The sequence below is a fragment of the Cetorhinus maximus genome, chromosome 29 (genome assembly GCF_964194155.1).
Source record: "Cetorhinus maximus chromosome 29, sCetMax3.hap1.1, whole genome shotgun sequence".
Classification (NCBI taxonomy): Eukaryota; Metazoa; Chordata; class Chondrichthyes; order Lamniformes; family Cetorhinidae; genus Cetorhinus; species Cetorhinus maximus.
Window position 1 is genome coordinate 19,212,003 of NC_135907.1, and position 24,878 is coordinate 19,236,880.

A 24,878-nucleotide genomic window follows, 5' to 3' on the forward strand; every position below is an offset into this window, starting at 1 on the left:
CGGCTTCAGTTTAATAAAAACTCAAGATGAAAAGAAACTCTCCTAATGGTGCGTGTGTGGGATGTCCAGATATCCATAAAGAGATAATATTGCTAATGAGCATTCACAAAAGGGACAAGTGGTCTGCATGACCTTTAACACGCTAATATATTATCCTTATGTACTCGCGTACTAACTATAGACATGCTTACTTGCTAATGTTCTCACGGGAGACAATGGTGTAGTGGTAATGTCACGAGACTAGTAATCCAGGAACCCAGGCTAATAGTGTGGGGACGTAGGTTCAAATCCCACCACAGCAGCTGGTGGAATTTAAATCCAATTCATAAATCTGGAATGGTGACCATGAAATTGTTATTGATAGTCATAAAAATCCATCTAGTTCCCTAATCTTCCATCCTTAGCTAGTCTGTCTCCAGATGAACATGTAACTGACTCTTAACTGCCCTCTGAAATGGCCTAGCAAGTCTCTCGGATCAAGAGCAATTTGGGATGGGCAATGAATGCTGGCCTTGCCAGTGATGCCCACATCCCATGAAAGAAATAAAAATATGTTTATTTCACATAATTAACTCTATAAGGACAACAAACCAATGTACAGTTGATCTGATTTAGTTACTAAGGCCCTTATGAGTTTGTTGCCTGTGATAATTTGCCTCAGCCTCATTAATATTGCACTTGCTGTGTTTGTTCTTAGAATATCAATAAATAAAGATTAATCTGATACCTCCCTATTGCTTGCTTCTAAGAGCTGACATTCAAGTGAATAATAAGGATTATCCTCAACCTCACAAGGCCCAAGAAGCCTTTTGACTGTTCTCAATCATCTCACATTGTCTGGGCGTCTCCGAGGATTGGCGAGCGATGTCTTGGACATTGTTGCTGGCACTTTGTATCTACAGCTCTCATTATTGCCTAATTAAGATTAGAAATTTCAGCCCTCAACATATCATTCTTTCTTGGTGGCCCCAGACTCCAACTATTCCAACATTCTCCAATGCCCCCTGTCTTTCACCCACCCCCATGAACTTGAGCTCATCCAAAACGTTGCTGCCTGTACCTTAACTCATACCAGGTCCTGCTCACCTCTCTGCTCCCTGACCTACATTGACTTCCAGTCCAGCAAACGTCCGGATTTTAAAATTCTCACTCATGTTCTCAAGTTGTTCCATGGCCTTGCCCCTACCTGCCCCCCCCACCACTCTCTCGCCGCATAACCTCTTCCATCCCTCCAACCCAAGAGACCATTGCACTCCTCCAATTCTGGTCTCTTGTGCATCCCACACTTCCTTCACTCTACCAGTGGCAGCTGCATTTTCAACCACTTGGGCACTAAGCTCTGGAGAACCTCCCAATTGTCTCTGGCAACAGCAGTGCCAATTATTGACTGATGGTCACCTCCAATGAAGTACCTTGGGGAATCTTACTACATTAAAGAGGTTATGTAAATGCAAATTGTTGCAATGAAAATAGCTGGAGAGGTATGCAGCCTGAAAATATAATTTCCTGTTCATAAAAGCATTGAGAAACGAAGGCTTAAGAAACATCTGAGACTGCTGGATCTATTGTTAATTTTAAAACAGAGGGTTGCAGATATTTGTTGACCAAGGGTATTGAGGGATATGGGGCAATGGCGGGTATATGGAGTGATGTAACAGATCAGCCATGGTCTCACTGATTGGCGGAACATGGTCGAGGGGCTGAATGGCCTCCACCTGTTCCCATGTTCCAATACCCTGATTGTCACTGGCTGGCTGTTAAAGGTGCAGCTCCAAAGCCAACATCAAGGGAAAAGCAGGAAGCAGGGAGTGAGGTGAATGGTAGCCAGGCTGATAGCCCTAACCTAATTTAACGGCGTGGATTATTTATTTGGGTGGTTATTCCAAATTACAACAACAACTTGCATTTATATCACACCCTTCACATAATAAAACATTGCAGGGCACTTCATAGGAGCGTCAGCAAACAAAACTTTTACACCGAGCCACATAAGGAGATATTAGGTCAGATGACCAGAAGCTTGGTCAAAAAGGCAGGTTTTAAGGAACGTCTTAAAGGAAAGAGAAAGGTTGGGAGATGAAAAGGTTTGGGAAGGGAATTCCAGAGTTTCGTTCATGTAGGGCTCCTTCCCTAAGCCTTTGTATCTTCCTCACCTTCAAATATTCATTTCCCTCAAAATTTCCTTTCAAAAACCTTCATTGCTCGTCACCATAAAAGCCGCTGACACTCAGTTCCATCTGGAGTGCTGGGGTGTTGTGCCCAGTTCTGGGCGGCTCACTTTAGGAAGGAACTGAAGACATTAGAGAGGGTGTAGAAGATTCGTGAGACTGGTTCCAGGCATGAGGAACATCACTTATGTCTCTTTAATTCATTCATGGGATGTGGGCTTCGCTAGCTAGGCCAGCATTTATTGCCCATTCCTAAGTGCCTTTGAGAAGGTGGTGGCGATATATTTCCAACTCAGGGTGGTGGAGGGGAACTTCCAGGTGGTGGTGTTCCCATGTGTCTGCTGCTCTTGTCCTTCTAGATGGTAGTGATTGTGGGTTTGGAAGGTGCTGTCTCAGGAGGCTTGAGAAGTCTCCAATAGTTGAGAAGTTGGGCCTATTCTCCCTGGAGAAGAGAAGGTTGCAAGGAGTTTTGATCGAGGTGTTCAAAATCATGAGGGGTCTGGACAGAGTAGATCAGGAGAAACTGTTCCCACTGGTGGAAGGATCAACAATCAGAGGAAGCTGATTTAAGGTGATTGGCTAAATAAGCAATGGGGACATGGGGAAAACTTTTTCACGCAGCGAGTAGTTAGGATCTGGAATGCGCTGCCTGAAAGTGCGGTGGATGCAGGTTCAATCGAGGCGTTCAAGAGGGAATTAGATAGTCATCTGAAAAGGAAGAATGTGCAGGGTTACAGGGAGAAGGCAGCGGAGCGGGACTAGATGATTAGCTCTCACAGAGGGTCGGCACAGACACGATTAACCGAATAGCCTCCTTCTGTCCTGTAACCATTCTATGTTCTGCTTCTCCACCCCAGTGGCTGCTTCCCAGCTGGACACTGATGAGGATCCAGGCTGCATTCTCCCCCTCAACCCAAGGCCTGGGTCATTGAGGGCTAAAGATGATTCAATAGAAGCTGGGAATAAACACTAGGCCTGGTTCTTCTGGCCCAACACTACACACTGGCACTGTATGTCCGCACTTAACAATGGGGGCCTCTGAGTCAGAAGGTCATGGGTTCAATTCCCACACCAAAGACTGGAGCACAAAAACAAGGCTGACACTTCCAGTTCCAGTACTGAGCGAGTACTGAGCTGTTGGAGTTGCCATCTTTTGAAGGACACATTAAATTAAGACCCCATCTGCACTCAGAGGCAGAGGTAAGAGGTTCCACAGGCATTATTTTGAAGAAAAGCAAAGGCCAATAATTATCCTTCAATCAAAGTCAGAAAAATCACATTATCTGGTCATTATCACATTGATTTTTGTGGGACCTTGCTGTACGCAAATTGGCTGCCACATCTTCCTACATTACAACAGCGACTGCACTTCAGAAAAGTACTTCATTGGTTGTAACATGGTTTGGGATGTCCTAAGGTTGTGAAAAGCACTATCTAAATGCAAATCTTCTTTTCTATCTCTTATTTTAATGAACCCATCTGGTTCACTAATGTCCTTTAGAGGAGGAAATCTGCCGTCCTTACCTGGTCTGAGCTATACGTGACTCCAGACCCACAGCAATGTGGTTGACTCTTAAATGCCCTCTGAAATATATTAGCATGCCACTCAGTTCTCAAGGGCAATTAGGGATGCTGGCCTAGTCAGCAACGCCCCCATCCCATGAACAAATAATTAAAAATAATTGGAACTGGGGAAGGGAGCTGGTGTTACGAGTCTATCTGAACACTGTAAGCAGTGATAGTCTGAGATGCTCCATCACTCTATGTACACACAGCCTCTTTACAAGGTCCCTCTGCACCCTCACCACACTAGACAGACAGTGCTTGAAGAGACAGCTCGCACTGTAATAATGTAATAAAGCGAGTTTGTAAATGTGTTGAAATGTGATCCACCTCTTTGTGTAGGCGAGCTAAAAAGTGGAATAGCAAATTAGATGTCACTGCACTTTCTCGAAGAACTCGCTCACTCACTCCCCTCCCCCCTTGTCAAAGCCTCTAATTGAGGCCGTTGAAGGTGGCATGCTCCAAACTCCCTCGAAATTAAACGAATAAACTTTCTCGCCAATGCAGGTCAACGGACGGATAATCAATTTCTGAGAGCGTTCGGAGATTTCAACGTGTCTATGCACCCTTTTTGCATCAATTACTTTTGGGAGCAGCTTGGCATGCTCCCATTATGCCAGGAGGTTCCTGCCAGGGAAAGGAAGAGGCCATTCAGCCCCTCAAGCCTGCTGCACCATTCACTTGGATCATGGGTGATCTGCACCTGGACTCCATTTATCTGACGTTGTTCCAAATCCCTCACGGGTGGTACGGTTCACTCAGCGAGCCTGAGTTGCTGTGGCAACATGCACTTTTTACATATAGTCTGGAGCTATGGGTAATGATGGTAGAGGCTCCAACGTTCTTTCCATCACATGGCTGACCAGGAATCTCTCCCGCTCTTACCGCCCGCCATTGGTGTGTGTTGGAAGGATTTGCAGCATACGAACATATGATTTAGGAGCAGGAGTAGGCCACTCGGCCCCTCAAGCCTGCTCTGCCATTCTATAAGATCGTGGCTGATCTGAATGTAACCCCACATTCCTGCCCACCCCGCTAACCTTTCATCCCCTTGCTAATCAAGAATCTATTTCGCTCCGCCTTAAAAATATTCAAAGACTCTGCTTCCACCGCCTTTTGAGGAAGAGAGTTCCAAAAACTCACTACCCCCTGAGGGAAAAAAATTCTCCTCATCTCTGTCTTAAATGAACGACCCCTTATTTTCAAACAGTGACAAGTTTGTACTCAACCTGTTTGGCTGCGTATAATACATGGCAGAATACGTCACGTTACTTAAGACAACATCCTGACAAAGGAGAGTATCATCAGAGACACCGTGAGCAATAACACGGGGGATACCCCCACCCTCACCTTCCCGCTTCCTGCCTCAAAAAGTGGGAACAGTGGCAGCCGTAGAGGAAAAGTGACAATGGACGTGTAAGGAATTGGTTTTTAACCTTGTGCTGTACGACTGGCCATTTACACCCTAAAGCCCTGCAGTCAGCAGCGGCGGCAATATAGAATGAAGAGAGAGAAAATAAAGACGTAAAGAAACAGGAGCAGGAGGAGGCCATTCAGCCCTTCAAGCTGGCACCATTCAATAAGGTCATGGCTGATCTGATTATGGCCCTTACTTCGCTTTCCCACCTGCTCCCAACAACCACCTCAACACCCCCCCACCCAAATAACCCTCGACTCCCTCGTCAATCAAAAATCTGTCTAACTCCGCCTTGAAATATATTCAATGACCCAGCCTCCTCTGCTCTCTGGGAAAGAGAATCCCACAGACTAACAACCCTCTGGGGGAAGAAATTTCCCCTCATCCCCATCTTAAGTGGGAGACCCTTTATTCTGAAACTGTGACCCCTAGTTCTAGCTCCCCCCACAAGGGGAAACATCCTCTCAGCATCCACCCTGTCAAGCCCCCTCAGAACCTTATGTGTTTCAATAAGATCACTTTCATTATTGAAAACCTGTTCAGCCTTTCCTTTTAAGGCAACAAATTCATCCCAGGAATCAGCTGAGCGAACCTTCTCTGAACTGCTTCCAATGCAATTGTATCCCTCCTTACATAAGGAAACCAAAATTGTATACAGAGGGTTGTGAGAATAGAGGCAGCCATGGGTTACCATGGCCAACTATCAACGTTCCCTCCAATTTTTCTTAGCTGTGTGTGAGTGCACACGCACGCATCTTACAGGAAACTCTGCCTTCCACAATCCGTACTGGAAGTTATTATTGTCCTTTCATGGGATATGGGCATCCCTGGCACCACGAGCATTTGTTGCCCATCCCTAATGGCCCTTAAACTGAGTGGGCAAGAGTTAACCACATTGCTGTGGGTCTGGAGCCCACATGTAGGCCAGACCAGGCAAGGACAGCAAATTTCCTTCCTTAAAGGACATTAGTGAACCAGATGGATTCTTACAAAATCAATGATAGTTGTCATGGCCACCATTACTGAAACTAACTTTCAATTCCAGATTTATTCATCGAATTTAAATTCCACCAGCCACCGTGGTGGGATTTGAACACGTGTCCCCAGAGTATCAGTGTGGGCTCTGGATGACTAGTCCAGTGACATTACCACTATCTCAGCTGAATCCCTTAATAGCTTTTCAAAGGACAATATTTTATTTCGTATCTTCGCTCTCTCCCTGGAGAGAACGGTGAGAGGTGGTGGAGGGATTCACAGGCTGACTAACAGTGTGACCAGGTGGTGCCTTTGTTATTTTTGTGCCTTGGTGCACTTCCCATGGAGGGAATGGCGTGAGATCGTGAAAGGACTCACAGGTGGATAAATCTGAGATGCTGTGACATGACACTCTTTCCATGGGCACAACCATCTTTATACCAGCAGATAGGGGTGCGGGGGTTAGTCCTACACGGCAAGAAGGTTTTATGGGTGTTCACAGCCGATACAGTCCATTCGGCCACATACCCATGAGTAACAGAGAATTCCAAGCTGGAATTCTGGTCTCCAGAACAATCATGGGTCAGGGGAGGGGGTAATGAATCGAACCCTGAACCTTCTGATGCAGCCACAGGAATGGCTGCCAAGGAGCTGAAGATTGTATCCGAAAGAGAACTGGATAAATACGTATATGTTATATATATACTAATATATCGAGAAAATGGCAGAAAAATGGGATTAACTAGCCAGGCCTTTCAGAGGGCCAGTATCTTCATAATGGGCCAAATGGCCACCTACTGCGCTGTACAATTTTATAATGCGACAATTCTAACTTCCAGCTTTGGGATAGCATCTGCGAAGGTTTTTTTTTTTCAGAATTCCAGCTGATTTAAGGGGCAGGAGCAAATCCTTACAGTGGAGCCATCATTAGGGAATGCTTGGAGGAAGGAGGCAGACTGTGACGGACAGCTGGGTCATCAACACCAACAGGAAATTAAAAATAAAAGCCCGGCAGAGAGGTTGCCGCAGGTTTCCGGGTCTCTCAGTCTCTGCCCAACACTCAGCATGGCCTCACCATAACCTCCAATATGTTTAAAACCTCGCTGCACTATATTTGAGGGCTAATACCTATGTTCCATTCATCCAAATCTCTGCTGTCCATGTTCACAACTCGCACCAAGTCTCTTTTGCCCAGCACCCTTCCCTCGCTGATTTAAATGGACTCCCAGTCCGGCAACGCCTCGGTTTTAAAATCCCTTCGTGGCCTCACATGCCCCTGTCTTTGGAACCTCCTCCAACCCATAACCCTCTGTGCTCATCCAATTCTGGCCTTCTGAGCATTCCCGATTTTAATCACTCCACAACTAGCAGGTGTGCCTTCCACGGTCTGGGCCCTAAGCTCTGGAGTCCCCTCCCCAAATTTCTCTGACTCACTACCTTTCTTCTCTAAGATGTACCTCAAAACCTACCTCTTTGCTGAACTAGTAGCTCCTTATGTGATTGGGTGTCAGATCTTGTTTCATTGCACTCCTGTGAAGCACCTTGGGATGTTTCACTAGTTGAAAGGTGCTACATAAACGTAAGCTGTTGACAAAATGACTATCAGTGTAAATAGCAGAGAAAGCCAATGGTGGGGGGAGGGTTGCAGCATGTAAATAAAAGCTCCCACTCTCCTCTTCCCCTCTACAAATGGTGACTGCTTTAACCTTGCAAGTGCCGGATGCATTTAATCTCTGCACAGATTCGCGCTGCCTGTTCCCCACGTCTCCTCCAGGGACTGACTCTTGCTCGGAATGTGGTTCCCTTAAGGCACCTAGTTGCCTATCCCACTTCCTTACAGCTTCTATCAAGCAGCCACTTTCCCTGTGTGAGTTTGGAAACGATTGTTGGCATCTCCGTCACCTGTGGCCAATATCACAGTCCACTCAATCGCACCCTCCCCTTTCCAGGTTGCCCAACGGAATTCAAATTCTCAAAACTGCCATGCATGGGGTTTGAACTCCGCATCCTCTCGGATTAATTAGTCCAGGGCCGACACATAACCATTACACGGCCGTAGCCATAGCAACAGAGAGTGGACAGTACTTGGCCATGGTATAGGCCTCCCACAGTCTTGCTCTGCACCTAGGGTTGGGAATCCTGGCCAGTTTTACTCACGATGGTACAGGCAGTGAAGTCAGATGCAGTCAGATAGCAGTGACCTCGCTAGGATTAGGACTGAAGTTGTTCTGGCGCACGCTAAAACCCACTAGAAAGGACCTCAGAGATCCAACAGCTCATCCCCAGTGTTGTCCCTATGGCAATGCAAGGCCACGCTCAAATAATTGCTAAGGTGACACTGTGCTAAGCTGAGGCCTGACCCTTTAAGGCACAGTCTCTCTCATCAGTGTAGATCAGCTGGTACCGAAACGCTACTAGTGAGGTAAGTTTGTCAACTGATGGACTTTTCCCTGTTCCAGGCCAGAGCAGGAAATGATTTGACTTTCTCTTTTTTTCAATAAGAAATGCTTTTGAGACTTCAAAGCAAGAAGTTTACATGGGAGCTTACAGCACAGAAACAGGTCATCCGGCCCAACAAGTCTCTGCCTGTGATTATGTTGTACACGAGCCTCCTCAAACCCTACTTGATCTCACCCTGTCAGCAACTTTTCTCTTCCTTACTCCCTCATGTGCTTAGTTAGCTTCGCTGTAAATGCATTTATGCGAATCACCCCACTTACTCCCTGTGGTGGTGCATTCCGCATTCTAACCACTCTCTTCACCCCAACCAAGCAGTGTTGGGCACTTTTACCCCACGCTCTCTATGTCACAGAACCATAGAATGATAACACACCGAGGGAGGCCATTCAGCCCTTCGTGCCTGTGCCGACCCTTTGAAAGAGCTATCCAATTAGTCCCACCGCTCCCTGGTCTTTCCCCACAGCCCTGCAAATGGTTTCCCTTCAAGCACTCGCCCAATTCTTCACACCCACTGCTGCAGGTTCACTGACACACGGGCCCTGGGACAGGGCCGCACATGGCATTGCCCTGCGCACCCACTCGTTAACGCGCACGTGGGCACAGGCTTTCGGGAGCGGAGCGTGCCCGTGAGAGCGGAATTCACACTTTCGTCACGTGGCCCTAACGAAACTGGCGGAGCCTTGAAACACAAAGTTTGTGTGAACCCAGCTGCTCCATCAAAACACCCGCCTTCAGCCAGAAAACACGGGTCGGCTGAGGGATGCTCATGCAGAACTGCAGAAAGTTGCATTGAGAATGTTCCTGTGTGGTTTAACTTGTAAAACGCCTGCCTAATCTCCAGGAGTGTGCCTTTTTCTCTTTTGCTATGTCTAGCCGCCTCCCAGCTCTCCAAAGTGTGCTGTAATAATTTGTCCTGAGAACATCTGGCCACAGTTGCAGCCCATCTCAGACCACAGGGGGGCACAATATGAAACTGTGCCAGGGTCGGAGTGTTGGGTGGGCCACAGCGGCCTTGGACAGAGGGAGGAGGAAATGGAGTGGGGGGAGCGAGAGGCAGTCATCATTGGTCCACAGGGCAGGATTGGCTGGATGAGGTTGGCTTGGCTATGACAGGGTCGAATGCGAGGGTGGTCGCCACGCCAACGCCAGAGACGCAGCAGCCCCATGGGCGCACAGGAAGATCCCACAGGCAGCAAGGTGGATCGCGGCCGGCTTCAGCTGCTTCTCGCCATGTTGGCCGGAGGTTGGTAAACATTGGCTAGGACACCAGGGTGGGGGTGGGGAGAGGACTCGCTTGCTCCGCGCCGGAATAGCGTCACGTGCTTTTCCGAGCCTCACCCGGGGAGTGGTGGGGGCAGACAGGGTGGGGAGGGAGCGGTGGCGTGGGTCCTCAGTTTAATGCCTCCCCTGAAAGATGGCACCTCTGACAGTGCAGCCCTCCTGCTGTACTGCACTGGGAAAGGGTGGAGGGGGCAGCCTGGAACAGGCGCTCAAGTCTCTGGAGTGGAAATGTTGGATGAGGGAAGAGAGTGACCAACTAAGTCAGAACTGATGCTTACTCCCTGAGCTTTGGATGCAGTCAAGTTGTTTTCACTTTGTAAATGAGGGAATGGGAGGGACTCTGCCGAATTGGGGCAAGTGTTGAACTTTCTGGCTTAATCGCAACTCTGGGAAGGGGACGTGGGTTGGAAAAGCTGCAGTAGTAACTTTGCAAACACCGATGATAACATTAACCCCCCCACCGCCCCCACCCACAACCAATGCCATTGCAAATATACCCCCCTCCCCACAGCCTCCTCCTCCCCGGTGCTCCTGTCCCGGTCGAAGTGCCCCACTCCCTCACCGTCTGCTGCAGGTCTGGGATGCCAATGCGAAAGACCATCATGCTGAAGTCGGCGTCGATGCTCCTGTCTCTGGGCTTCGGGACCGGGACGCTGCTGATGTTGCAGCCGCCTCGGAGGGTCTCCTCCCCGGAGCTGTCGCTGTCAGACTCCCCTGGATACTCGGGAACGCTCCGCCGCTCATCCTCGCTGGAAGCCGGGCTGTGGGGCATCTTTCAGCGGAGCCTCTGAACACAAGGCAGGTGCTGCATCACCGAGAGCTGCAGGAGGGAGAGAGAGAGAGAGAGAGAGAAATGCTAACTATAGCCTTTTATTAATGAGCTCCCAGACGTACATCTTTCCACAGTACACCCTGAATCTGTAAAAGAGGAGAACACACACAAGAGTAGCAAATCTCTGATTTCCAAAATTAAAAATAAGAGAGACTCTTGCCTTCCATATCCATAATGTTGCCCCCAGCAAGTCTCCAAGCTCAAGGTTTTGATCCCACTCCACACTATTCCACCCAAAGCAGTTCACTCCATTCACACACACAGCATCTCCAGTACTGCTTTCAAAGCTAATAGGTCCCAGAGTGAAAACAACATAGTCACCACCCACCACCACCAGCACCCCTCCCACCCCCTTCATTCTTCCAAAGCACAGTGTGAGTGTGCACGTGTGCGCATGTGTACTGCTGGGATTTGAGAGGAAGGCAAACCGTTCCCCTCCCCTTTCCTAAAAATTGGGGCAAAAACGCGGGGCCCCGATTCACTCGGAGGACCCATGGAGGCAGCCCAACCCCTCGAGCCTGCTCCGCCATTCGATAAGATCACCGTCGCTTCCCTCCTTAGCTCCATATCCCTCAGATCGAACAATATTCTACCTAAGCCGGTCCTCAAAGCTCCGAACGTTCCCTGACCCCTCCCCCCTCCGGCATCGACCTTTGGGCGGAGAGAGTTCCAGATTTTCGCTGCCCTTCAACGTGAAAATGTGCCTCCTGGTTTCGCTCCAAGACTTGGGTGTTATTCTGTCCCCTCGTCCTTGGCTCCCGAGTGCCAAGGGGGCGGGAGTTTCCCCGTGTCTACCCTTTTAAACATAATTCCCATTTTATCTGGCCCTTCAAATTGTCCCAATTTCTCCCTTTGTTTTTTTTTGTTTTTCTCATTACAACGCACACTCGAGATTCTGCAGTGTGGAGCATTTGTCTGAATAACTTCGAGGGATTTGGCAAGCGTGTGGCTCACTGAGATTCTCACTGCTCGTGCAACACTTCTCAAAAAGAAAGAACAGGAGAAATGTCATCTGACTGAAACTAGGCCAAGGCTGACAAATGCCTGCAACTAATTGGAGGCCTTCAAGGTTTGAGAGAATCTAATTAGAAATCAGGGATTTGGAGTCGAGAGGTGAGGGAGGGGGAATCTTGGCTCTGATCCAAGTGGGAAAGTCAGTGGAGTTGCGTCTTTTTCTAGCTCGCTCCCGTCACACTCCTCAGCTTCATAAGAATGTAAGATACAGGAGCGGTAGTAGGCCATTCAGCCCCTCTAGCCTGCTCTGCCATTCGGTACGATCGTGGCTGGCCTGATGTGGCCTCAACTCCACTTTCCTGATGGACGCCCCAACCTTCGACTCCCTTGTCAATCAAAATTCTAACTAACTCCGCCTTGCGTCTATTCAACGACCCAGCCTCCACTGCTCTCTGGGGAAGAGAATTCGAAAGACTGAGTAAAGAAATTCCTCCTCACCTCCGTCTTAAATGGGAGGCCCCTTATTTTGAAATTGTGCCCCGCAATTGTGCCCCCTGCAAGGTGACAAGACTCTTCATTTTGTCTTTGCTGCCACGTTTTCATAGAATCATAGAACAGTACGACGCAGAAAGAGGCCATTTGGCCCATCAAGTCTGTACCGGCTCTTTCGAAGAGCATTCCAGCTAGTCCCACTGCCCTCCGATCTCATATCCCTGCAATTCTTTTTCTCCTTCAAGTACTTATCCAATTCTCTTGTTTCCACCACACTCATTGGCAGTGCCTTACAAATGCTAACCACTCCTTTTGTAAAACCTTTCCTCGCATCGCCTGTTGTTTATTTGCGTACTGAAACGTTGATAATTGTGCAATCCTCTTATTATTTCAGACATTATTTTTATTTAATTGATGGTCTATAACTATGTTATGAATTACAATTATTTGTTATATTTATATTGTCATCACACATGCCGCCATGATGATGTTTCAACAAACCAATTTATCTATCTACCTATCTAACTATATCAGTGATGGGCAAACGAGGCTAGTGAGTGGGCCCGCAAGAGTGGCCCTCCTTCATCTCAGTGCGCCGCAAGATTGAAATCAGGCATGCGCACTAACCATGACCCCGTGAGTAAGAATTTGCGGGGCGTGCCCACTGAAGCGAAGCAGCGCTTTGATTGGACGCAGAGGGAGCGCACGGCTCTCATAGTCAATGTTGTGTGCAATCAGCACCCACCTCACTTCACGTGTCCTTGCTTTGAGTGTGTATCACTTTAGTAATACTGGCAGGAAAAAAACTACACAGACAGAAACCAATAGAATCTGGCAGCCCCGCGCGTGGGCAACGGTCAACAAAATGTCTCGCGGGCCGCACACGGAATCCTGATGGGCTGATTGTGGTCCGCGGGCCACAGATTGCCCACTACTGATCTAAACCCTTCATGATTTTAAACATATTTTAATCCCTCCATTCGCCTCTCGCACAGGAAGCTTCCAAACAACTGGCAGGACCGTCAGTCAGAGTGTCAGTGACGGCCTTGAATACTCTGCAAGATGATTCACTATGGCTTTTGATCTATAAATGTTTTATGTCGCTGTGACCAATATTGATTGGTTGGAGTTTCACTCCTCCCATGCACTTCCCCTGTTCCTCCTGATGGTTCAGTTACAGTGGAGATTCATCAGGATGACACCAGGGGTGAGGGGAGTTCAGTTCCATGAAGAGATCGAGGAAGCTGGGATCGTTCTCCTTAGGGCAGAGAAGGTTAAAGGGAGATTTCATGGAGGTGTTCAAATTCACAAGGGGCATTAATAGGGCGAGTAGAGAGAAACCGTTCCGTGTGGCAAGTGGGTCAGTAACTGAAGATCATAGATTTAGAACAATGAGCAAAAGAACGAGAGGAGAGATTTCTTCATGCAGAGGGTTGTTATGATTTGGACCACTCAAAAGGTAATTGGGCCTGTTCTTGTAGAGGAATAATGTGCAGGGTTATGGGGCTAAAGCTGGGATGTGGGACAATGGCAGCTAGTACATGGGAAGACCATCACCAAGTCTTCTTTGACAGCACCTTCCAAACCTAGGACCACTACCACCTAGAAGGACAAGGGCAGCAGATAGATAGGAACACCATCACCTGCAAGTTCCCCTCCAAGCCACTCACCATCCTGTCTTGGAAATATATCGCCATTCCTTCACTGTCGCTGGGTCAAAATCTTGGAACTCCCTCTCTAACAGCACTGTGGGTGTACCTAGACCACATGGACTGCAGCGGTTCAAGAAGGCAGCTCAGCACCGCCTTCTCAAGGGCATCTAGGGATGGGACCAGCCAGCAAAGCCCACATACCATGAATGAATAAGAAAAAAGTCCTGCAACATTCACATCCCATGAAAAAAATAAATTTTTAAAAATTGGATAGCTCTTTCAAAGTGCTAGCACAGGCATTTCAGGCTGAATGGCCTCCTCCTGTGGTATAAGACACTTTAATTCCATAATATACAGCACAGTAATAGGCCGCTTGGCCCAACTTGTCTATACCGGCATTTATACAGCATGTAAATCTCTTCCAATTGTATCCACCTCATCTCAGTCTTTCAGTGTATCTTTTTATCCCAGCTCTCTCATGTACTCATCTAGTTTCCTTTGGAAAACATCTTAGCTGTTTGCCTCAACTATTTCCTGTGGTAGCAGGCTCCACATTCTAACCATCTTCTGAACAAAGACATTTCCCTTTTGGGTTGATTAGTAACTGTCTTGTATTTATGGCCACCCCTAGTTTTGGATTGGAGGTCTTGTGGTGCAGTAGGTAGCATCCCTACCTTCAGTACCAGATAGTAGCTGGTTCAAGTCTGACTTCAGGGCTTGATGGCCAGGGAAGGCGATTTCATAATGTGGCCAAACAGATTGATTATCAGCCTGTAAATCCTTCCAATGTATTTGATGGCAGGTGGTGAAGACTGGGAGAGATTCCTGGTCAGCCATGCTGCAAAAGGCACTGCAGTATTTTGCCAGGCATAAGCACAGACCAATCCAAACAAAGTTCATGGTTGCCAACACCCTCTTAGCTTAAGGAAGAGGAGGAGTTTTGGATTCTCCAACAAGTGGAAACATTCTCTCCACATCTATCCTATCCAACCCCGTCCATTATTTTGAGGACCTTACCCCTAAGTCTTCTCTTTCCTAAAGAGAAAAGCCTTGGTCTGTTCAGTCAGATATTGTTGAACAGCCACTGAGATTGGGAGGTTCTTACTGATTTCCAGCTTGCACTGTGTGACCTTATCTCAGTTTGACATGCGATAGTTAGCCTCAGAATCTTGGAGACAGGGCTTAAAAATAAAACGAGAAAATCCACAGGTACCTGCTCCTAATTGCAATTCAGTGACTCTGTTGGAAAGCAACTGCATGTGGGAACATTGGGTGAGAATGGAATTGGACTCACCGTATCGCAGTTGTATATACACGATACCGCTTCAAATCATACCCTACATATCACTGTCACTGTTGGCCGATTTGAGGATGACGTCGCTCAGGTCCTGAGTTTCTGCCAGGGGTCTTCATGTGCCTAAACAGGCCAATTGAACCCTGGTAAGGGCCTGCATGTGGCTTTGTTTAACATGGGAACCTTGGGGTGCCATCATTGTCCACACTGGCAAGTTGGCGGTCAGATTTCAAACAATGATGGCTATGCCCACCTTGCTGCCTTCCACCAGCTTTGCAGCCAGTGAGACGCACTGTGTTCATTCACCTGTTCTGCCCTTGAAGACCTTTTGGTTCACATTTTGTCTGGCGCCTCCCCCCCACCTTGCCACCATAGGTGGTCCTACCAGGAGCAAGGAGCTCCCGACGGCACTGCTCAAGAAATTGCCAGAGCACACAAGCCTATCCACCATGTCAAGGTGGCAATCCATGGAGGGTCCCTACATATACTGCACCATTCTTAACACACCATATAAAGTGAACACCTCTTCAATCATACAAAGATACCAGAGAAAAATCAGGCCCATCAATCCAGGCCTGATACACATTTCATCACTGAGCAATCTCCTAACTACACAATCTCAGATAATCTACCCAATTCGTTGTTTTAAAAGTTTAGCAATGTGCTTTCTAACCTGTGTTTCTCTAAAGCAATCTCTAACTCATGGTCCAGGCATGGGGGTCAAATCCAGACATAATACTCCAGCTAAGAGCATTCCAAAACTGGACACAAGCAGTCGAGCATCCCCTAGACTAAACATCTTCAACTCCTTTCTGCTATTATACACAGAACATTGGGAAATTCATAGACTTCTCCTGTATTCCTATGCAATGGTTCCTCACACTGCAAGCTGGCACTTGCCAGACATACCCAGGCTTTGTTGGATGAGGCAGGAGTATGAAGTTAAAATCAGGTCAGTTACGATCTTATTAAATGGCAGAGCAGGCTTGAAGCACCAAGTGGCCTAAACCTGCTCTTAAAACGTATCGTATGTATGATGGGTTCTGAGAAACCCAAGAGTGAGTGAAGGCAGTTCACTCTGCTGATGGTCTCTTTCAAAGTAGCACTGGCTTCGTAATGAGTTAAAATTTCCACTGCCACCCCTTCACACCCCATTCCACAGCCACAGACAATTCAACCTGACTCCCGCTTTCACTAATGGACACTCCGAATTACCCCTCACTGCGCCCACCACCCTTTTCCAATGGACACTCCGAAACCCCCTCCTCCACCAATGTACAATCTGAGCCACACCTTCCTCCACCAACCAGTACTCCAAACCCACCCCCTTCAAACAGTGGACAATCCGAGCCATCCCCTCCTCCACCAATGGCAATCTGAGCCACACTCTCCTCCACCAATGGAAGCTCCGAGCCACCCCCTCCTCCAACAATGGACACTCCAATTCACCCCTATCTCCACCAGCAGACACTATGCCTCCACCTCACCCTCTGTACAGACACATCAAATGGACACAGGAGTTGTGGTTAGCGTATTCTCCGCTCTTCTAATGCCGAGTTCATCTCCCTTGAATTATCCTGATATATCTGTACCAGTCGATTTCATGTTTTATTCAAAGTTCCCTCTCTAGATGAAGCCTGAAAGAGTGACTGGAATCAATAAACAGTGTGATAAATAATTTATCAAAGCAAACTAACCCCTCTTAACAAGCGTTGGAACACATTGCTTCTTTTTCCATGAAGAAAGTCTAATTTGAAACTAAGAATAAGTAGCTATAAATTGTGGTATTAACCCAAATATATAAAGAGGTGAAAGCACCGTTGATATAAATAGGAATCTAACTGTGCCATCACAGTGCGAACCAACTTCACCATGCCTACGGTACCACAGTGGGCTTCACCCTGGTACCTCCTCTGATCATCAGAAGCTCTGCTTGTAACCAATACCTCGGCCTGATGTCCAGACTTTCTTTGGAAGCTTGAATGTTAGTGGACAACTCCTGTCTGGCAATGTGTGTGTCTCCTGTATACACACTGTACATAGTAGGTAAAAGGGAACAATGCACTTCGGTCTGGCACTGTGTGTCTGTTTCAGTGCCAACATTCCCCCACAGTATTCCGGCACGGAAGTGATTCCTGCACAAAATCCTGGAACCCCCTCCCTAACAGCACTGCGGGTGTACCTGCGCCACATGGACTGCAATGGCTCAACAAGGCAGCTCACCACCGCCTTCTCAATAGCAATTAGGGGTGGGCAATAAAAATGCTGGCACAGCCAGTGATGCACAGGCCCCGTGAAAAAAATTTAAAAAAAACAATTGTTGAAAGGGCCAACATATAAAAAGGGAATCAAACTTACACTTGTATGGAGCATTTCAGAACCAGAAGTGCTTGTCAGCCAAGTGTAGTCACTGTTGTGATGTAGCAGAGATGTCGACCAATTTGTGCACAGCAAGCTCCCACAATGAGCAATGGGACATTGGTAATATTGGCCAGAACTCTCCTGTTCTGCTTCAAAAGGGTGCCATGGAATCTTTTACATCCATCTGAGAGGGCAGAAGGAGTCCCGGTCTAATGTCATCTGAAAGAGGGCACCTTCAACCATGCAGCACTCCCTCAGTACTGCACTGGGGCATCTGCCCGGATTATGTGAACGTCCTGACTCAGAGGTGAGTGTGTTACACACTGAGCCCAGTGGTTCCTATAGAATAACACTGAAGGGTTTGAAAGGGACTGTTCAGGAAAGCAGCTCCACATGAAAATCACAAACACTTTAAATATTACAGTATTTAATTTCACCGGCATACAGCCACAGCCACAGAATAGTTATGAATTATTAAGCAGTTTACTGTCTAAACACAGTTCTGTGATTTCAGAAGCGCAGGTCCCTAAATTGAAATACAGTAAGGGATTGTGCAAAAATTCCTTATACTTTTCCTGGACGTACAAGATTTTTTTTTGTCAGTTATGACTCCACAAAGTCACAACACTTAAAGGGACAGGCTTGGAAGCCTGGTGTTGGCTGCACATTAGTAGTTCTTTGTAGTTCTGTGACTTTCTTCCCCATTTCCATCGTTTCAGCATCGCCCTCAGGCCTAGATTCTACCTGTGTTAACTATACCAACAAAAACTTGCATTTATACCACGCCTTTCAAAGCCACAGAACATCCCAGGGCCCTTTACAATCAGTGAAATCATTTTATTTGTGAAGTATGATCACTGTTGTAATGTAACCCAATTTGCACACTTAAAAATAGTAATGCGACCGATGGCAGAGTTTTACAGCCCCATTGCGGCGGAGGTGAGGCCGCAAAACGTGATGAGCCGTTCAAAAGTCCATTGATTTGTGCAGGACCATAAAATCCCGCCGTCGTAAAATTCTGTCCCAGATAATCAGCATCTGGTGATATTCGGCAGGATTCTCTGGTCCCGCCAGTGGCGGGCATCGTCGCGAGCAGGACGGGAATATTTGGAGAGTCAATTGACTTTTGGCCATGCTCCAAATTTTCTCATCCCGCCCGCAACTTTGCCCCCCCACCGCCCTCCCCCAACACCCCCAGCATCCCCGGAAAATCCCGGCTATTGATCAAGGGATCAATATCGGTCAGGACATTGGGAATAACTCCCCCTCTCTCCTTTAAAATAACGCCATGGGATCTTTCACGCCCATCTGAGACAGCAACAGGGACCCCGGTTTAACATCTCGTCCGAGAGACAGTGCAGCTTTCCTTCAGGACTGGTAGCGGGGTTTTTTTTTGGCTTTAAGTCTCTGGAGTGAGAGTCCAGCCCACAACCTTCTGACTCAGAGGCAAGGGTGCTACCTACAGAGCCACAGCTGTCACAGTAACAAACTGTCACAAGTCACACAGAGCATCTTGACCCTAACCGAACAAGCGAGGTGACCCAAGCGGCTCCCATTTTAAATTGCCCTCAGCACAGTGCTCGATTACAGCGCAGCTCCGTCTGTGTGAATACGCACGGCTATGGGGAAGATGAGCAACACAATTTCTACCTGCTGGTAAGGATCGACATGACTACACATGGTGATCACTCAGCCTTTCCACCGCTATGGCATTAACTTCCTACTACCAGTGCTGCAATGTAAAATCTCCTTTTTTGCCATTATTAGAACGCATAAATGTAGCATAAAATTCATTAAACCTGAGAAGCAATTGGAGTTTTTTTTTTAAACATGACATTGAAATAGTTGTCTTTATTGAGACATTGTAATTAAGGGGTTTTGTGGATTGGCTGAGAGAGACAGTAAAAGGGCGCAATTTGAAGTAGCAACTCCTTTTTATTTAAAACAGTGAATTCCACAATGTTTGCAAGAAATGGTTAATTCTGTTTTAATGGAAGATGTGTGTGATAAACGGCAGAGAACTGGAGGTGAAAAATTTGCATTTCCTGTTAATGTGACTAAGCGGAAGCCTGGGCCTAGCTCAGAAGAGAGAAAAAAATTAACATTTTATAGAACAGATTTGTTCCTTAAAATACTCTCACAAAGAGCTGGTGATTTTATTGTAATAATAATATTTAAGTACTAACTAGGCAAACTGAAGGATTCCTGTCTCTGCCTAAAGTCTTGCTGTTAACCCATCTGTTGTCATGGCAACACAGCATGAGATGTTCAGTTTGACTTGTTAACGTGACCTTACAACCTAGCCTTTGGGCCTGAACTGGAATCGTTCCTCAGCCAACCAAAATTCACCATTCCCATAGGCGGAATCGTGGAATTCAATCCTCAAGGCAAAATTCTGAATAAAAATGTACTCTACACACTTGGAGTGCCATACACATTTCTTGTCTCAATACAAAAAAAGACAGAGAGGAATTAGGGATGATATATAAATGATTGCGAGGATGATACAGAACTGAGGCGTTATAACAATCAGGAAAGACTGAACAGCCTGGCGCTTTTGCTCTGAGGGGTGACCTGGTGGAGGTCTTACTGAGTGGCGGGGCAGGCTCAAGGGGCCGAATCGCCTACTTCTGCTCCTATTTCGTATGTTTGTATAAAAATTACAAAAGGGTTCGATAGGGCAGACATAGAGAAGGTGGTCAAAACTAAGGGCCATAGATATAAGATGGCCACTAATGAATCCAACAACGAATTCAAGGAACATGCGACCTCATGGTGTGATTAAGTGAATAGCAACACTCAAGAAGCTCAACAACATCCAGGACAAAGCGACCCGCTTGATTGGCACCCCATCCACAAACATTCACCCCCTCCACCACTGACACACAGTGGCAGCAGAGTGTACCATCTACAAGATGCACTGCAGGAACTCACCAAGGCTCCTTAAACAGCACCTTCCAAACTCACAACCGCTACCATCTAGATGGACAAGGGCAGCATATAGATGGGAATGCCACCGCCTGGAAGTTCTCCTCCAAGCCACTCACCATCCTGATTTGGAAATATATCACCGTTCCTTCACTGTCACTGGGTCAAAATCCTGGAATTCCCTCCTTAACAGCACTGTGGGTGTACCTACACCACATGGACTGCAGCAGTTCAAGAAATTGGCTTACAACCACCTTCTCAATTAGGGATGGGCAATAAATGCTGGCCCAGCCAGTGAAGCCCACATCCCCTGAATGAATAAAAAAAAGCATAAATATTGATAACATATAAGGGGAAGCTCGGTAACACAAGAGGGTGAAGGATAGGAGTGAGATGGAGTAGGACTGGGAGGAAGTTCATGTAGAGTATAAACACTAGGATAGATTCACTGGGCTGAATGTCTTGTTTCTCTGTTGCAAATACTATACAAGAATGAAACTTTAGGGCTTTGGCTGGATTGTATTTGGCAAAGGTTAGCCAAATCATATTGTCTACCAAACTAAGGCCCCACTCGAGAATTCCTTGTTTTACCAAATCTGCTTTCACAATTGGATAACACTTGTAATTTGTCAGCATTCTGGTTAGACTTACGGCAGCCACTCTGACATTTTGTTACTGTCTTTGACAACTGAAATGCCCCTCTGCAAACACAACAACCTCTCAAAATCCTCATGGCTGCTCATAACTCGCGCTGCTTGTAGATCTTTGCATCTGCAGCCAGGCAGGACAATGCCACAGTTTTGTGTCTGACACGCTGAGCCATTTCAGTGTGTGAGGCGTCTGTAATGATGCCACTTTATCACGCTGGACATTTGTTTTACATTGTTTCATACAGCTTACAGATCTGTGGGTAGTACCCTGGCCTCTTGAGTCAGAGGCTGTGGGTTCTGGGCCCACTTTGGAGGGTTGAGTACAAAAATCTAAGCTGATACTCCAATGGAGTGCTGCCCTGTCAGGGGTGCCATGTTTATGGAGAAGACATAAAATCAAGGCCTGGAATGCCCCCTTAGATGAATACAAAACATCGGATGGCACTATTTTAGAACAGCAAGTGAGTTCTCCCTGGTGCCCTCAATCAGCATCATTGAAATAAATTACCCAGTTATTATCACACTGCTGTTGAGGGATCTTGCTGTGCACAAACTGACTGCCATTTTTCCTACAGCACAATGCTTCAAAACTATTTAATTGGCTGTGTTGGTGTTTTGGAACGTTGTGAAAGGTGCTATATAAATGCAGGTAGTCGCTTTCTATGTGCTCAAGTGTCTGGAGTGTGGCTTGAACCCACAATTGTCTGACTCGAAGCCAAAGCTGGCACTTCCCACATGAATGAATACAACATTACAAGCTGGCAGTGGTCTGGCAACTGCCAGAGACCATTAACACTGGATGTTTCTCCATTAAATACAATGTGTCTCCAGGCTCTGCATTCTCTCCAAATTTGTTATTCTGAATGATAAGAGTTCAATATACACAAGCCAAGTCTAGCTGTAGAGTCATGCTTCAATATGTCCTCGGTGTCAAAGACAATAACTTACATTTGGATAGTTTGTCCAAAACAGGCAAACTTCCCAAAGCCAACTTGGACATTTGTTTTGAGGACTCGAAACGTCAACTCTTTTCTTCTCCGCCGATGCTGCCAGACCTGCTGAGTTTTTCCAGGTAATTCTGTTTTTGTTTTGGCTTCTTCCCATTTTCGCTGGTTAGGGGTGGTACTGGACTGGTGATCCAGAGGCTTGGAAAAATGACCCAGAGACATGAGTTTAAATCTCACCAAGGCAGCTGGGGAATTTAAATTCAATTAGTTTAAATAAAATCTGGAATAAAAAGTTCACCTCAGTAATGGTGACCGTGAAACTATCATCGATTGTGGTAAAAACCTCATCTGGTTCACTGATGTTCTTTAGGGAAGGAAATCTGCCATCTTTACCCGGTCTGACCTACATTGACTCCAGACCCACAGCGGTGTGGCTGACTCTTAACTGCCCTCTGAAATGGCCGAGCTAGCCACTCAGTTGTATTCGAGAAGCGGGCTCAGCATCTTCTCAAAGGCAATTAGGGATGGGCAATAAACATTGGCCAGTGATGCCCACATCCCAGAATGAATAAAAAAGACAGATGGTTATGGGTTCAAGGATCCCATTCCACCTCTTGAACCTGTGATCCAGCCCAACACTGCGGGAGCACTGGACTGTTGGGAGCGCATTCTTTGGACATAATGTTCAACGGGTAGCCCAGGTCCCATCCTTCACTTCAAAAAGACACTGAAACCCCCATGTGAAGTAGAGTAGGGAGTTCCCAGAATCGCAGCCAGTGATCCTCTGGAGGAGATATTTTAAAGAATTGATCTAAATCTTAGTTGGTTTTGTATGAGTTCACATCATTTGTTCCTCATGGTTTGAGAGGAAGAACTTATATTGCACCAGAGCACATCTTTCAGAAATCTCCAGAAGTGCTTTAGGGGGTTACGGAATGTGGGACACCAGTCAGGGGTGAGTATACAAGGATAGGTCAGTTGTATTTATGCTTGTGAGGGATAGAGTGTCATTGTTCATTTTGTATTCGAACCTGTGTGCGACATTTAGTGCTGTTTCTTTATAGCTTGCCTTGAAATAATGCAATCCAGTTTATATTGCTCTTAACCAAGAGTCTTAAAAACTATTATTGTTGTTTAATGTACAGAGTTGTTTATTTGTCGAAGAACTAGTCGAGGCGTCAGGAGGGAAGTCACAATAAAAATGTTCCTGTGATCAGAAATTACACTGTGCCTCCGATTGCCTGTCCGGGTGGATGTAAAAGATCCCATGGCATTATTGGAAAAGTAGGGAGATGTACTGGTGTCTTGGTCAACATTCATCCTCTGCTAACACCACGAAAAGTCACTAGTCTTATTTATTGTTCGTAGGACCTTGCTGTGTGCAATATGTGGCTACCACCTTTACTTACACAAAGGATAAATTTAAAAGAACTTGCATTGATATAGTGCCTTTCACAACCTCGGAGCTCCCAAAGTGCTTTAAAGTCAAGGAAGCGCTTCTACTACCATCAGCATCCTAAATGGCTTTATGGAAAATCTTCTCCGCATTCCAAGCCTGCTGACATTGACTGAAAAGCGTGGCCCAAAATTGGGGTGACAACTTGTGGACAGGTGGTTGGGAGTGCACAGAAGATGTTTAATAATTATATTGATTAATGGTTCTGAAGGTGGTCACATGATCAGATGTTGCATGATCAAACTTCCTTATTCTAAATTGTTCATTCTCTGATGTGTTGATGGAAAGACTGCTCTTTATTGCCCATCCCAAGCTGACACAACTAAATGTCTCACCGAGCCACGCTACAGGGTGATTACAAGTCAACACGTTGGTGTGGGACTCGAGTCTCTGGCCCTGTTGCAGCTCATCTGCCCCTGAAACCCTCATCCATGATTTTGTTCCCTCTAGGCTTGACTATTCCAAAGTTTCCCTGGCCAGACTCCCACATTTCATCCTCCAAATTTAAGGTTGTCCAAAACTCTGCTCCTCACGTCTTAACTGAAATGTATCACTGATGTAATGTAGGAAGCGCAGCAGCCAATTTGCGCACAGCAAGGTCCCATAAACAGCAATGTGACAATGACCAGATCATCTGTTTTAGTGATGTTGAGGGATAAATATTGCCCCAGGACAGTGGGGAGAATTTCTATCAAATAGTGCCGGGGGAGTTTTAATGTCCACTTGAGAGGGCCTCACGTTGACAGCTCTTTAAAAAATACATCACCTTCCACAGCACTGCACTGAGGGATGACCTGATAGAGGGGCAAAGGCAGCAGACACATGGGAACACCACCACTTGCAAGTTCCCCTCCAAGCCACACACCGTCCTGACTTGGAAATATATCGGCCGTTCCTTCACTGTCGCTGGGTTAAAATCCTGGAACCCCCTCCCTAACAGCACCGTGGGTGTACCTACACCACATGGACTGCAAGTGGTTCAAGAAGATGGCTCACCACCACCTTCTCAAGGGCAATTAGAGATGGGCAATAAATGCTGGCCGAGCCAGCGATGCTCACATCCCATGAATGAATAAAAAGTGTCAGCCTGGCTTTTGTGCTTGAGTCTCTGGATTGGGGCTTGAACCCACAGCCTTCTGTCTCAGAGGTGAGTGTGAGACCCACTGAGCCACAGCAAAACAGGATAGACTACACTTCAAAAACACGTGACCTGCTTTGGGACATCACGAGAATATGCAAAGTGCTCGATAAATGCAAATTTCTTTCTTTCTTTGCACCAGGCAAGCCTCAAACTCCCATTACGAACAGCAATTAACCTGGTTATGACCTCAAAATCTATTTAAATCACTTCCCCACAGGGAGCTCCTCAGCAGTACCCTTAAAGGGCCAGGCCAGGTCAACAACCAGACATCTCAGCGTGGGCTCCAGGTCCAATACCACCTTGAGCA

General features: G+C 46.7%; 1 protein-coding gene across 1 annotated transcript in view; it reads right to left on the reverse strand.

Moving 5' to 3' along the window:
• LOC144669342 (SH3 and multiple ankyrin repeat domains protein 1-like) overlaps positions 1-10,667 on the reverse strand; it is a 212,871-nt gene extending 202,204 nt beyond the window's left edge. The window contains exon 1 of the mRNA XM_078531705.1: positions 10,427-10,667. Coding sequence (XP_078387831.1) covers positions 10,427-10,636 — 210 coding nt within the window. The 5' untranslated portion in view covers positions 10,637-10,667. The remainder of the gene's footprint in view (positions 1-10,426) is intronic.
• Between the last annotated feature and the right edge of the window lie 14,211 nt (positions 10,668-24,878).